Consider the following 15,812-nt stretch of genomic DNA (forward strand, 5'->3'; position numbering starts at 1 on the left):
GGAATAGCAAAATCAGCCATGGCTGAAGTCCTGTATTTTCAAAAACTTTATAATTCTATTTGCATGAAACTTTTAACCCAATACATTTTATTGTTTTATTTTTTATTTAAGCTCATTTTTTTACTTTGTGGGGAGGGAGGAAGACTTAGCACAATCTTAGGAATCCCAGGCTCTTCTGAACAATGTAGCCTAGGGTGCCCTTATTCTCCTACACCCCTCCTCACATCCCTAGTAAGGATTACAGATATGTGTCACCATGCTCTGTTCCATATATCTTAAATCATTTATAGTTAATTTATAATGCTTAATACAAGGTTAAGTGTTCTGTAAATGATAGCTATACTGTGTTGTTTGAATGAATAATAACAAGCCAAAAAGTTGCACATGTCCAATATATACATAACCCCTCCAAAAAATAGTTTTGGCCATAATTGTTGAACGCAAGGGTGCAGAATCTGCAGGTAAGAAATTCTAGCAACAGTGTCCCAATCCACTCACATCTACTGTGTGGAAGTTCTTCTACAGCACTTCAGAAAGGCCATTTTCTGTTGACCTTCTTGGCAAAGCATTCTTATGGCCTTGTCTTTAACGCCTGTAGCCTGATAAATTTCATCCCCAGACAAAAGTATCATTATAAAGGACATCTTTGATTCAGTGAGGGGGTGCAGGTGGAGGAATTTATCATGATATCATGTATAAAACAAGAACTGCAACACATGTCGCCTTGGAAATACTAAACATTCTAGAGATGAAAGGAGGACAGCTGTGCAATGTGATTCTGTTTGTGAAATTTTGGTGCTAAAGTTGTTATAATAAATGTTATAATAAATATAAAATGTTATAGCATGCTGTAAAAAACACAAACACACCAAATATTCTAGTTGAACGTAATTTTATTGTTATTGTTATCATTGGCATCATCATTAGCACAAAACTAAATCCACTATCAAAAGAACACAAACACATTGCAAAGGCATGTGTCTTGTTGACAATGAGTCAGTAACATTATCTTCATGTAATAGGGATAGCACCCTGAGGCTATAGACCGTATCACAGCTTGATAATCAATTCAATAATTCACCAACTTTATTGAGCACCTAGGCACAATGGAGGATTTAAAAATTCATACAAGAATCCCTGCTTTCAAGACGTTTACACTCTAGTAGGAGGTATGGAAGAACAGCAAGAACATGGGGCCACATGGGGTCTGTGACATAATGGAATCAGTGCATATTGATGAACTGTTGGAGGGGGTATCACAAAACTAATGCCACATTCAGGTGGAGGAATATAGAGAAGGGCTCCATGCAGACAGTAGTGGCATTGGAGCTGGACTTTTGGAAACTGGGGGCCTTTGAGTGTGGTGGAGAGCAGTGCAAGTGGGGAGACAGTGTGGGCCAGAGAATGGTCTTGAGTAAGATCGTGGAATGTTTGCAGAGAGAAAAGCACTACATTTGACTGGCCTATGCAGTCCATGCACATGGTGTAATAATACGCAGAGAGTTATATGGGGACCAAACTGGCAATGGCTCCAAATGACAGGCTAAGATCATTACGCTGTAGTTACTCTATAGTTGTCTGCTTCAACAAAATTAGCAATTAATTGTGAAGAAATATGGTCATGTTAGTTCCAGGTTCCTTACGGAAACATAAATGGTTTGTCAGCAATGTAATCACATTACTATATGTATAAAAAATAGTCCTAATGGATAACAACAAACCACCTATAGCTAAAGTTCTCCTCTATTTGGCATGTAATTAAATTAATTAAATCTCTTGCTTCAAAGCCTTTATTCTTTTTATCCAGGCACCAAATCTCTTCTCAGTCCCATTTCCAACATCATCATCAGTTCTTCTGGTACCCGATGGGTTGAAGTGAGCCTAATCTAGGATTTGAAAACAGAGCAGGTGCCCTGAAAGTGGGACACGTAGCTTGAAGTGAGAGCAGCTGTGGTAGAGGCAGTGAGCAATGTCAGGAAAATAACAGGCAACTCTAAAGTTTTCCTTAAAGTCTAGTACAGTTCGTTGAAAATGGAGTTCTACTTGGTTTGGTCAGGAGGACACGTAGAAGGATCTCAGACTCACAGTACCCGAGTAGGGTCTTCTTTTAAAGTTTCTTCTTACTAAAACGATTCCTTAAAGGAATTTTATTTAATCTGGGCTACAGCTTATTTAACGGCTCCAGGTTCTGAGGCTACTGAAGCTGTGTATAGGCTAGGGAGACGTTCTTTCTTTGACTACGGAATCCTGATAGGTTTTGCCTGTGACTAACAGGTGAAAAGTTAGGAGCGTCTCCCATGCAGCGACAGTTTACAAATACTAAATGATGGTTGTTTTAGGTAACCAAGCCAAAGAAATATACTATACACAACCAACGTGTGAAGACTTTGAACAAAGATGCCATGGCCACACGGCATTTCGTCAGTCTTTCATCTCTTTCTTGGTGTGAGCCTTTCTCTGCAAGAAGTCATGGATAGCAGTAGTGAGGCCCCATGTCACACTGGACCTGAGAATGATTAGAGACCCCCCTCTATAAATCAGGAGTATTTTTCGACCTCTAGTGTCCCACACATCTTGAGCAGAGGCCCACAGGCTTGGCATTCTCTGCCAGCCAATATGAGACTGCATATTGGCAACCAGCACAATCAGAGGATACAGAACCAGGCAGGTAATCGTCCCATTCACACTACCGGACACCAAAGCAGGAACCCAATGGGGCAGGCCTTGCCTTGCTAAGCCATCCTGGATAGGATCCTTGAAGGAGAAATAGAGAGCACTGCCCAGGCTGTTTCTGACAAGAACTGGCCAGAAACCGCGATAATAGCCCAGTGACAGCCGCCCCCAAAGCCCATAAGAATTGAATTCCTTGAGGATGCTGAAGGTGCTAGGGAAACAAGCTTGCTTGCGAGCATCCTGAAGCACGTTTTGTACTCTTTCAAAAGGGCTGAGTGCCACAGCTTCTACCACACCGGACATGAGCCCTGCTGTCCAGCGCTGTCCAAGGGAGTGTGGCCCAACAGGGGAGAGAAAGCCCAGCAGACTATCATAAGTGCCAAACAACAGAGTCCCTTGCAGGGTCTTGGAGAGAAGAGGCGGGTAGATACCCCGGTAGAAGTACTGAGGGCCTTCATGCCAAAGCTGTCTCACGGCTTCTGACACGGCCATAGCATGGATCTGCTGCCGGAACACAACCTTATAGATAGGAAAGGTCAGAAAAGTAGACAGGAAGTTGGAAATGGCCCCCAGGGTGTAGGCCTGTGAGTGCCAGCTTTTCTTTCCTGGAACTTCTGCTCGTGTCCTGTGCTGAAGCTCCTTCCCAGCAGAGTTGTTCTGCTCCTCCATGCTGAGGACAACTGGATGCAGATGGAAGAAACTAGCAAAAGGAGACAAGAAGTTAGACTAACCATTTCCATGGCTCAGGAAGCGTTTTCCTGGTTTTGCCTGACATAGAACCAAGACAAAGTTACATGTCAGGAAACATGTTTGACAGTTTCTAAGAACAGACATGCCCTTAGGTAGTTAATAATTTTTCAAATTTAAATCAAATTTTAATGTATTTCTCTTGATAGTCACCTCTATGGTACTTTGATGACACCATAAAATTCAAACATTCAAAAATATTATGAGTAAAAATCATAGAAATGGGGAAAAGGGCTTAAAAACCTATTGTATTCAATTCTTAGCACAAAACTTCGTGTTTTAAAAATGTACATTTGTAAACTGGCTCTTTGGAGCCTATTCCCTATGGACGGATACCTTGCTCAGCCTTGATACGAGTAGAGGGACTTAGAGTACAGTCTCGACTTGATATGCCAGGCTTGTTGACTCCCCATGGGAGGCCTTCCCTCCTCTGAAGAGTGATGGGGTGAGCAGGAGAAGGGCAGGAAAGGGGAACTGGGGCTAGTATGTAAAATTTTTAAAAATTAAATTAAAAAATGTGCATTTGTGTGTGTGCGCACGTGCACATGCACCCAGAGGCCAGAGGAGGACACTGGATCTTCTGGAGTTTGAGTCACCTGATGTGGGGCAAGGACCTGAACCGTGGTCCTCTGCTGAGCTGCTGATTCACCCCAAACTTTGCATTTTATTACCTACTAGATAAGTAAGTTGTTTCTCTCTTTCCAAAACTCCTTTTTGCTATGCTACAGGTTGAAATCAGGTAAGCGCACGGATGCCAGGCAAGTGTACAACCATATTCACAGGCTCCACCCCACAATTCTGTGCGTCTGTGTGTGGCATGTTAGTGTTCATTTTTATGTGTGTATGCATGCACTAACATACCACACAGAGGCACACAAAATTGTAAATTTGGGGGTGAGAACCTCCTGCCACCTACCTCTGTAGATTCCTGCCCGAACAACAGCTGTCTCATGACAACACCCTACTCCTTGCTAATCGAAGGAAGCAATGTGCAGCTGCTCCTGGAAGTTCCATGCGATGAGGTTCAGTACCTGGCAATTTTCAGGCTTTTTCTTTTATATGTATAGCTACATAATACAGCAGAGTTTCTCATTTTGTGCTCCACTGATATTTGGGAGAAAAGAATTTTTTATATTACTGTCTGTTTTAGCTACTGAAAGACGTTTGTCAGTGTGCCTGGCTTCTGGTGCCAGCCATGATGCACATATGCTGATGATCAAAATAGCACCCAAAGAGGATGTAGCTCAGTTGGCAGGTGCTTTACTACTCTTCATGAAGGCCTGTGTTTGATCCCCATCATGACACAGACATGTAATGGTGCATATGTGTAACCCATCACTTAGGACGTAAAGTCAGGAGGATGAGGAGTTCAAGACCATCCTCAACTACTTATCAAGTTCAAGGTCAGCCAAGGAAACATAAGACCTGACTTAAGAAATTTTAAAGCATGAAGAAGTAGTATTAGAAGCAATTTGGGTACCAAGACACAGAAGGAACTTCACAATCAAGAACGAAACAAGAACTAGATGCAGTAGCACATTCCTGTAGTCTGAGCTACATGGGAGGAGGAGGGAGGAGGATCACTTGGATCTGAATTTCAAAAGCTGCCTCAGCAACAAGTGAAACCCTGTCATGGAGAAAGAAAGAGTGTGGAAGGAAAGAAGGAAAGGAGGGAAGGACGGGGTGGGAGGGAGGGAGGATAGGTTCCTACGCTTCTGAAAAGTGGCAGTGGCGGCAGGCATGTCAGGGAGAGGAAGCATACAGCTGGCCAGGCACAAACAAGGATGGAGCGAGCACATCCTGACCAGGGTGGAAGGCAGGCAGAAACAGGAAGTCTGGCAACAACTGTAGACAGCAAGTTTCACACAAAACCTGGGACACTGTGTTCTGTGGTTGAGACTCTGGTTACAGTAACAGACTCTATGGCCCACTCGATAGGGACAATGGGAGCTCAGGCTGAGGCCCTGGGTGAGGAGTAGAGGTCAGGAGCTGCATGCAGCCTGTGCAGGCTTCTCTGGGATGCTGCACTCACAACTTGCCTTACAGCGCTTCTGAAGCATGTTCACTGCCTCTGAGACTGCTGAGTGGGAGCCATCCTCACCACCTCAACTCTGGGAAGCACTGTGTGGCATATAAACCCTTTTTATCTGAGTAAAAGCTAAATCTGCTATGCAGTACACTGCGTGGCCTAGACTCACCCTACGTGACTCTGCTTGGGCCTGGCCTCTGGTCCTGTTCTGTTCCATCCCTCCCCGTATCCTCCCATATAATTTTGCAGCATCCCCTTTTCTGAAGTCACACTCATTTCTTGGCAATGTGGGTGGTCAGTTTCTATGCTCTGCCCATTACCACCTCCCCTGCTCCTAGCACTCAATGTTATCCTAAAGCCTCAGCCTCCTTAACCTTAAGACCAGAAGGAGAGTAGAAGTGCTTGTGTTCCTGGGATCCTGAGGCTAAGTACTCATCAGGGGCAAAGGTTCAAGGGAACCATTTCTTACATCCTTCTGGAATAATTCTGGGCTTCTCACATTCACTTCCATATCTCAGGAGCTAAAGGGGGTCCTCCCCTATCTCTTCCTGACTTGGTCTCTCAGACCTCCAAAGCTACTGGAGTCTTGAACATTCCACAGCTCTTCCTTCCAAATCCTACCCTGGCCTTAACAAGGATAAGTGATGAGATAAAGGGTTTTCATATTTTCTAAGGCTCAGTTCAATAACATTCCAGTTCCTGCCCACCTTTTTATAAAAATCTGTTCATCAACTGCATAAGGTAGTCCGGCTTAGTAGAAGGGAAATGGTTTGGCACAATCATATTGTAAGCCTTGGTTCTGTTATTAACATTTTATATGACTTCAGAAATTTAATGACCTCTTGGAGTCTCTCTTACTTTTGTTATACAATTATCAGGCAGGGAACATTGTTCTGTAGTCATCCCCAAAGCTGTTTTATATCACAAGGGCATGGGTATTGGTGATATTTTTTAACCTCTGGCTGATAATGAGGTCGCACTTTTGTACCACTTACTCCTTTTACCATTTCCGCAAACTCTTTTGCGGGATTAAAAGTGAACAGTAATTTAGAAGCACCTTACCTTAAGTATCTCATACATCATTTTATAAATCTATTTATCTGTATTTTGTACAGGGAAGAAAATTCAAGTTTTTCTTGTGGATTTTTCTTTGAAGAAAACTTTGGGGAACAAATAGCTGTAGAACTCGATTCTGTCCCCACCACTTTCTTAGCTGTGTGATCAGAAGAGAGGGAGGAATTGCACTGCCTCCCATTTTTCTGCTACAAAGTGGTGATAATAAGGCCTAACACAGAAGGCTGTCGTAAAGATTAGGAATATAAAATAAGATAAAGTTGCTGAAAATCTATGACTTTGTGGCTTCAATGTTTAAAATATCAGAAAAGATTATTCTGAGCCTCGTTATCTGTCTTCACAGAGCACATGTTTCTGAAGAGCAGCTAGAGTCAGATGAAATGGCATGCTGGAACATATTCACTGCTCCTATGGGAGCCAGGAAAGATGCTCTATCAATTCAAAGGTTTGATATAATCCTCCAGGAGAACCTGGCACCCTAACACTAATTTCAAAGTATGGGATGGAGAATGGGTTTGGAGCCTGCCTTGAGCAGTTATCATCTAAGCCCTATGATCTGGCTCCTATGTCTACAAACCTAATCAAATGAGCATATGGGAACACAGTCTTTCCAGGCTAGTCTAGTGAAAATGGGTCTCACCAGTCCTACATACGTCTGTTCATTTGGGGGAATTCTCAGCCAGTTCTTTGTTCAGCTAAAAACACATATTGATCATCTTTCAAAATCACTGTTAAATCACCATGGAGCTAAAGATAAATAGGATTTGGTGGCTGTCTTCAAAGGCATGGGAGTTCCGTGGGGTAGACAGTCATCGGTGGACTAAACCACACTGGAAAAAAAAATAAAAATAATCATAGTCAAAGAAGTAAGACAAGAACTATTTATTTTGCCCAGGACAGGGAAAACTCAGTGTTGACAAGATTATGGAGAAAAGACAGCCATTATACACTGTTTATGCGAATATGAGTTAGCATAGAAACTATGGATATCAGTATGAAGGCTCATCAAAAGAGTCAAAATAGATAAATCCCAATGGTTCAGCTGTCCCACTCCTGATATACACCTGGAAAACGTAAGATAGGCCTACAAAAGAGACACCCAAATTGTCCATTTGTTGCCACGCTATGCACAATGATTATTACAGACTCGGTCAAAGTGCTTGCTAACAAATGAGTAGATCGTGAAAATGAGGCATGTAGATTAGAACAGTGGAGCATTATTTGGCCACAAATTATTAAACCTCTCATTTACAGCAGATTGGGAGGAACTGGATGCTACTGTTAAGTGAAATTCGTCAGGAACAGGAAGTCAAAGCTCTTTTTATACGTGGAAACTTAAAAACTGTAGACCTGTAAGTAGAAGAGCAACTGTTAGGGAGTGGGCAGGTATGGGGCTCTAAGAAGGATGGCTCCATATGATAGATGCCTGCTGTATTGATCATGTTGAATGCGACATTACAGTGAACAGCACTCAAATGCTAGAGATCTGCACAAGCCAGGAGTCACTCTCTCCACAGCGTGTTTCAAGACTTTCCAGAGCACTGAAATGTGCAATTACTATGTGCTAATAAAGATTTTCTCCGGGAAAATGTGGCACCGTCCTTAAGTAAGTCACCTCCTGTTAGGTGGAGGAGTAGAAACAGGCATTTTAGGCTGAGGAAGAGACTTAAAGGAGAGGAATTAATGTTGAGGGGCAGGTTCTCCTAGAACATGGTGTCTAGTTTAGGCTTTGCATTCATAGAAGAAAGACTTTCCCTGGCTCCCATAAGAACGCTGGATATATTCCTGCATGCCACCTCATCTGGTTCTGACTGATCTTCTGGAATATATACTCTATAGAGACAGAACAGTCCATGGTGGTGGTAGTAGTTGTTATTCTTTTGGTCCCTGCCCTGGCCACGCCCACTCCTTTTAACCTCTGACCTTGCCGGCCATTGCTCCCTCTTTCTGTTTCCTCCCCCGGTGTACATACGGGGCTCTGCCTCTCTCCTCCTCTTTCTCCCTTCTTCTCTCTCTCTCTCTCTCTCTCTCTCTCTCTCTCTCTCTCTCTCTCTCTCTCTCTCCCTCCCTCCCTCCCTCCCTCCCCCTTTTTAATAAACATTTATGGCTATTTTCTGTGTTTATATGTCTGACCCGCCGCGTGCCTGCCCTCCCGCTGGTGAGAAGCTGTAGCTGCTTGCTTGGGTGCAGGACCCTAGAGCCAGCGCCCGGCACTGCTGGGACCCGCCGGAGTTTGCTGTGGGGCGGGGGACCCCAGGGATATTTTTTAAGAATAAGAGTAGTGGAAAAAAACAAAGCAAATAAACAAAGAAAAAACAGACATAGCAGAAACTAACCAAACGGAGTCGTAATGATGGCCATGATTGTTTTCTCCACTGATGGATGTCATAGAGAACAAAACACTGGAATCAGACAACACCCCAATCCTGCTCCGCCATTCCTTAGCTTTATGACTAATTCTCTTCAACACTCTGAACCTTACTATCATTATTGCTTTATATTTCTTTATTATTTTGGGGGGATGTGGTAGCAACTAAGGTCAAATTATGACAAAATTGCTACCTTGTTCCAATGGTTGCATTGGGATCTTGTACTGGAGTGGCTGCCTTTATCCTCTTTTTTTTTTTTTTAAGTATTAGGGATCAAAATCAAAATCAGGTTTTTTGTTTGTTTGTTTTTTCTTTCTTTTTGTTGTTTTTTGTTCTGTTTTGTTTATGGTTTTTGGTCTTTCGAGACAGGGTTTCTCAGTAGCTATGGAGCCAGTCCTAGAACTCATTCTGTAGACCAGGCTGGCCTCAAATTCACAGAGATCCGCCTGTCTCTGCCTCCTGGGTGCTGAGATTAAAGGCGTGCGCCACCAGTGCCCTGGCAAAATCAGTTTTTTTAGATACTAACAAAATACTTTTTCATCGAACTGCATAACCAGCCCTGCAAGAAGTATTTATGTTTTCCTCTTCAAAATGAAAAAGAAATGTATTCATGGGCTCTAGAGTTTGGTAGCCCTGGGCTAGCATCCCAGTGGTTCTAACCCAAGAAGTACGTGGCCTTACAGAAGCTACTTCACCTCCTTGAAACTCGCAGTTTTCTTCTCTGAAAAAAAAAAAAAAAAAAAAAAAAAAGTCTGCGATGCAGGGCTGCCGAGAAGTTTAAAAGAAATAATGGATGGAAAGTTCCTGGCACAAAGGAGGCCTGCTGCCAAAAGGAGCCACTATCATTCCATCTGAAAGCGTTACCTCCTAAACCTGCAAGCTTTTAAGGTTCATTTGTCAAAATTGGAAAATGTGACCTCATTAGAGCCATCCTTTGGTGTGCACTCTCACACATGTGGCCAGAGATAAGAGGTCTTCTGAATCCCAATGGACCTTGCTGGTAACTTCGCTCTAAAATGTTCTTGCTTCAACCTTTAAACACAATCAACTCTTTTTATTTTTTTTAAATTGGAACTGTCAGGTCTATCCTCAGTTCCTTGATCCTATCCAGCAGGTCGAACATAATATCTGCTTTGGTGATGAAGCCAGTGGAAGCACAGACCAGGTGTCTGCTGTGGGGTTGTGGTCTAACATGATGGTACTAGGGAACAGAAGCAAGAGTATGTGAAAACCCACCAGGTACCCCCAGACCCACCCCTAACTCTACAAGGTCAGCCACCTGCCTCTTACGTGCCTCTAGCCACTCTTACCTTCCACCACCTCTACCTCCCTGTTCCATCCCCAAGAGGACAAGAGTGGAGGTTGTGCTACACAGAGGGTGCTTCCTCCAAATTTGGATTGCTTATACAAGTCCAGTAACTGCAGTTGTAAATAAGAAGGCAGACCAGAATAGGTTGAATACCTTAGCAGGTCGAAGAAGCCAACAGCAGTTGCAGGATTTCAAATCGTTCCTGTGCTTTCAAGCATCAGGCCTAGGGGCCTCCTAGCCACCCACCATCTATCTACACAGGGAAGTGATACCTGCTGTCTAAGAACCGAAGGCAGGGGAAATGGAGCAGGTTTTCTAGCCTCTGGCTTCATGGCCCATTCGATCTGGAAAGCCTTGCATGCCGTTTCCATGGAGTTGCTCCTTCTCTGGGGCTAGTGATGCCAAAGCCAGCAAAGAAGAAGTCCCCTGAAGAGCTTGCAGAGGGCAGCCTAGCAACCTATCCTTGAGCCAGGAAATGAAAGAGCTATATCAGCTGCCGAGAGCTGTGGTGTGGGCTAGGTCAAATGGTGTTTTGTTTCTAACACTTCTTCCTTCAGGCAGGTGTTGAAAGAGGAGGATGTTTTGAAGATTATAGGGTAGCGATTCTTAACTGTTTTGAGGTCATGGGCCCATCTGAAAATTCACAGAGCAACGGTATCAGAAAGAAGTGTTCTAATCTTTTGCATGCAATTTCAAGAAGGACTTGAGGTAGATTTCTGCTCTGGGATTTTGTGACAAATAGGCTGTGGACGAACATCTAAGTGGCAGGCCCATTTGCTGACAGCCTTCAGCATGGTGTGGTGTTTCAAACAGTGGTTCACAGATCTCCACAACCCAGAATCAGTTGTAGCAACAGGTAAAATACAAATGACAGTTTCCATCCCCAGTCCCAGTAAAGCCAGATCCCCAGAGCTGGAGCCTGGGAAGGTGCATTTCGAACAAGCCCTCAAATATCAATGTGATAGGCAGCTGGGCACCAGTTTACTTTAGTTTGTAGCATGAATTCTGGATTGAAAGCTCTGGCTTCACCCTGTAATTTTAGACACGCCATCTCTGTGTCTGGTTTCCTTTGGGGCCATAGGGAAATGCTGATATTTTTATAAACAGGTGGTTTATTTTCGTGTAAAAATGTGAGCAGTAAAGAGCCTCGGCTTCCCCCTTGTTATAGTGCAGACCACGAGGGTCGCCTTCCTCCTCTTCTTTGTCGTCTCTCTCTTCACTCCCCTCCTCAGCACAGCCGTCACCTTAGCAAAGCTGCTGAGATAGTTTGTGGATGTGTATGTAAGTGAATATGCTTTCTCCGGGCAGCCAGGCAGAGCAAAGTGTTGGCATCAACACAGAGGAAAACGCTGGCATCAACAGAACAACAGACCGGGGTGCAAAATCCGATGCTATTAGCTTATTTGCTGTATGATACAGGACAAGATGCCCAAGTTCATGGTGGCTCAATTTTCTCATCGGTACGTTGCAAACAGCAGTTTGTTAATTTTATAGAGCCCTAAACTGTTCCTCTCATCCTCATTTTGTTTTTTGTTTCTCCACTAACTCTTAATCTGACACTAGAGAGGGGTATTTAAAAAGGACTATTTGAGGTTAGACGCCAGGGCTGGAGTGTGAGCTGTGAATTCTGTGCTTCCTACCCATACTGCCTAGGTGCTTACATCCCCCTCTCTGTTAAATGGGCACGCTGCTACGTTTTATCACAAGACTGGAGAGAAGAATAAGTGGGATGTCCGTGCAAGCGCACTGGCACACAGAAAGCGCTCAGCAAATGCTCCCCCCTTCCCCCTATACAAAGGTGAAGAACTCTCATTGTTCACTTGCTTTCGGTCCCACCTCGTGTTTAAGGCATCCGGTTGCAAAGCGGCAGCCAAGGAGCCAAAGTAGAAGGCGATAAGAAGAAGGGAAGAGAGGGGAAGCTGCAAACTCACGAGTGAAATGTAAATGGGCCAGGTCCGTGAGTCCGAGCTGCACTTGACGCCGCGCCCGCTCCCGCACCAGTCTGCCGCAGCCCCCTCCAAGCAGGTTCCCCCCCTCTGGCAGGCATTATCATCCTGGCCCAGGCTTTGCAGGGAGGCCGCCCCCGCGCACCGCTGATTGGCCACGCCACTCCTCTCGTCACGCTCTTTTGTCTCAGTGGGCAGAGGCTGAAGGCAGTCGCCACTGCTCTGCAGGCTGAACTGGAGGGCGGGGGCAGCTGAAGCTGCCTTGGAAACCACTGCAGAGACTGCGCTACCCCTGGCTGGGCAGCCCAGCTCTGTTGGATAGCCCAGACAGCTGAGGCGCCATCCTTTCCCTGCAGGCCCTGAGAGACAAGACAGATATTCGCGGCTCCCGACCATCCATCCGCTGTCCACTACGAAGGCCAGGTAAAGAAAGGGAGGTGCAACCGCATAACGCGGAGATGGAAGGATGAAACCTTACCATTTGGGGCTTCAGAACTGGGAATTTTGAGGCAAAGATGTGAATACCCCAGTGATTGGGCTACATGGTGGGAGGGGGTGAGCTTACCTGGATGTTTCTTAAGAGTATGACTTCACTGGCTTGGAGAGGGAACATTCCCCACCCCCACCCCCCAGGAACGTAGCAAAGGGCAGAGGGAAAAATCACAGTCGCGCTGTCCTGATGTCCCTTTTCTCTCATTTTTTTCGTGGATAGTAACGGAGGTGGGAGGGTGGCCGACTTCTCTTCTTTTTCTTTATGACAGTCCATCGAAGCCGATTCCAAACTTGAAATCTGAATGGCTGCTTGTGGAGCTGGTAGGCCGGTGGTTTCCCGGGTGAAGAGTATTGGGGGAGGGGTGGGCCCTTTGGCTTTTATTCTGAAGATAGGGTTTTTCCTCCTGGCCACAGTGGGGCTGGTGAAGGAACGATGAGACTGCTTCTGACGGCTCAGACCCTTCTCTCCCCTTCCCTTTGCTGTGGCGCAGTTTAAATTAGCGGTTCGGAGCACCCGGATGTGAGAAGCCTGTGGACAGAGATCAACCCTACCCAGGACCTGAACTCTCACGGCAAGCCCCTGTTGCAGAGGCTGGATTTAATAAAGGCGAAGGCCAGTTTCCGAGCTCTGGTAAGAATAAGGCGGGGGTGGGGGTGGGGGAGGAAAAAATAAATAAAGGAGGGAGACGTTGTGACCTAATATCTTTCAGGCCTTTACTCATTAACATGTCTATGAGGTTTATTCTATTGCCCTCTATTTTGAGAGCCTAGTATGGGACCCAAAGGCTTTTGCAACTAGAATTCCAAGCAACAGGCAGCCTCTCCTGGAGAACAGGCAGGAAATGAGGCGGGGTACAGTGGGGAGGGAGTAAATGTGAGCCCGACAAAGCCCTCACTTGGCACAGAGAAATCGTTTTGCTCCTCAAGATTGTAAGGTGCCAGTCTCCTGCTGAGTAGGGCGCTGGGCAAATAGACAAGCCTGCAGAAAATGTGATTAGAAGCTTCTTTCCAAGTCTACTGCGTTTTTGACCTTCCTTTTTTCTTTGACAGTTCCTACCCAAACGCGAGGAAGATACTGCCCAGGAACGAAGGTTCTTTGGAGGTTTCTGCCGATTGGGCCCCAGAAAGCCGAAGCATCTTGTATTCAGATACCCAGCTGTTCTCCGCCATGACTAGCATCCTTGTTCGGCTGAGTAACAGCCGAAGGCAGAATGCAGCTTTTCTGCCTTTGGCCAATCCCATGGTTAAGGTCCTGGGGAGGAGTCTTGGTCCTTTGATGGCAAATATAGCAGCAGAGAGAAACACGAAGTTGTTTTCTGGGAGGGCGGAGCTGTTCCAGAGGGAAGAAACCTTTGAGAACTGGCTAAGCCACGAGGTCCTGCCAGACTGGCATATGTCTGAGGAGGAAAAGCTGAAACCCCTGATGGGAACCCTTAGGGGCCCTGCCTGGGAGGCCATGCGTTTGCTCCAGGCTGCCAATCCCAATCTAAATGTGGCAGAATTCCTGCGGGCCATGAAGTTGGTGTTTGGGGAGTCTGAGAGCAGTGTAACAGTACATGATAGATTTTTAAACACCTCGCAGACATATGGAGAGAAACCATCTATGTATATGATCCGTTTAGAGATGGAGCTGCAAGATGCTATCCAGGCAGGGGTCCTTGCTGAGAGAGATGCAAACACAATTCGCCTGCACCAGCTCCTCCAAATGCATGCGCACGAGCAGGAAGCCCTTCCTGACTTTCTGGAGTTAATGGGGATGGTAAAGGAGGAAGAAGACTGGGATGACATTTTTTTTCAACATAAGAGGGTCAGAAGAGCAGAGACAATAATGGAGAGGGCTGCCAGCCCTGTAGTATTTCAGGGCTCCCTTCCTATAGTGGTTGGCAGTGATGACAGCAATGTAATAGAGATAGATGGTTCCCCAGATGACTCAGATGAAGATGTGATCCTGGTGGAACCTGAGGACCCTCCACTGCCATCCCCAAGTGTCCCATCCTTCAGAGGCAGAACCACTTCTCAGGATGAAGTGCTAGTTATTGAATCCTCCAACAGTGATGATGAGGGGCCTTCCACTAGCAGTGGTTCTGGGAGAGGGGGTCATGGGCCCGAGAATCTTTATAGACCCAGAAAGCGAAGATGCCCAATCCGCTGTCTCCAGTGTGGTGCAGAGGGCCATGCAAGAGAAACCTGTGGCCACAATACCAGGAAGGGCCCTCTTTTTGAGAATCTGATAGTCACTCTGCAGGAGATGACTCAAATCTCTGCAGCACCATACTAAGGTGTGAGATTCAGCCCCAGATCAATGTTTAATTCTGGAGGAAACAAAGTTGGGATGGGCCTCAGAAGGAATTAATTCAAAACCATTTTTTTGGGGGGGGGGGGAAGAAAAAGCAGATTTGTACACCACATAATGGAGAGGGATGACCCCCACACACACACATCATTCATTGCTTAAGCATCATCTGACAGCTTAGTGGTTGTTTCTCTGTGTGTCTTTCTCTGGTGACTTTAATCTGTTCGTGAAGTGGGATCTTTCTGTACCTTCCAAATGAAATCTGAAAAAACCCGAAATTCTCACCCTGATATAATCTTTGTCAGCCCTTTGGTGAACGTCCTTCTGTATATTTCCCTGTACCTGTGTGCCTAGATATATATGTATAGACAAAAGTGATCAAATATAAGTGCTGTTCTATCTGTATTTTTTCATCAAGCAGCATATATTGTGGACTTCTAAATAAATGAACATATAAGCATCTAACTTAATGTCATGCATGTTACATCTTTGGGGAATATAAAAAATGAAACTAATTGTAACAGCTATAGTAGAGGTATTTTACTTAAAGGGAAGCTGAGATAAGCTACAAGTCTCTTCAAAGCCTCTTGTAACTGGCCTGCCTCCTAGCTCATAGGGCCATCTGCACCAACTAGTTAATGTCTCCATGGCCTCAAATGTATCATGTGAAATCTGACCATAGGCCAAAGAGGCCATTCCTGTCCATCTCTTTCTGCCTCACCTCTTGGCCTGTGATCAGAGGCTGAAGATATCTGATATCTTTGAGCATCTTCCCTATGGGTACATTAGTCTTTATACTAAGAAGGCTAATGGAGGGTGATTTCATATAAGGCTGATAGAGTGGAATGAATGGTGATCCAAAGATCTGAAGCATTTGTAA

General features: G+C 45.1%; 2 protein-coding genes across 2 annotated transcripts; one reads left to right on the forward strand and one right to left on the reverse strand.

The window, feature by feature from the left end:
* Positions 1 to 889: 889 nt before the first annotated feature.
* On the reverse strand, positions 890 to 12,328 carry LOC121436904 (solute carrier family 25 member 53-like). Its single transcript, XM_041636806.1, has 2 exons — positions 12,133 to 12,328; positions 890 to 3,373 (listed from the first exon to the last, which is right to left on the reverse strand). Exons 1-2 carry the CDS (start codon positions 12,252 to 12,254, stop codon positions 2,422 to 2,424), a joined length of 1,074 nt encoding a protein of 357 aa, XP_041492740.1. The 5' UTR covers positions 12,255 to 12,328; the 3' UTR covers positions 890 to 2,421.
* Positions 12,329 to 12,371: 43 nt separating this feature from the next.
* On the forward strand, positions 12,372 to 15,397 carry LOC121436903 (zinc finger CCHC domain-containing protein 18-like). Its single transcript, XM_041636805.1, has 4 exons — positions 12,372 to 12,570; positions 12,909 to 12,960; positions 13,131 to 13,270; positions 13,690 to 15,397. The coding sequence occupies exon 4, from the start codon at positions 13,808 to 13,810 to the stop codon at positions 14,915 to 14,917; it is 1,110 nt and encodes a 369-aa protein (XP_041492739.1). The 5' UTR covers positions 12,372 to 12,570; positions 12,909 to 12,960; positions 13,131 to 13,270; positions 13,690 to 13,807; the 3' UTR covers positions 14,918 to 15,397.
* Positions 15,398 to 15,812: the final 415 nt, after the last annotated feature.

This window comes from Microtus oregoni, unplaced genomic scaffold (assembly GCF_018167655.1).
Source record: "Microtus oregoni isolate MIOR12 unplaced genomic scaffold, Mior012 000050F_006, whole genome shotgun sequence".
NCBI lineage: Eukaryota > Metazoa > Chordata > Mammalia > Rodentia > Cricetidae > Microtus > Microtus oregoni.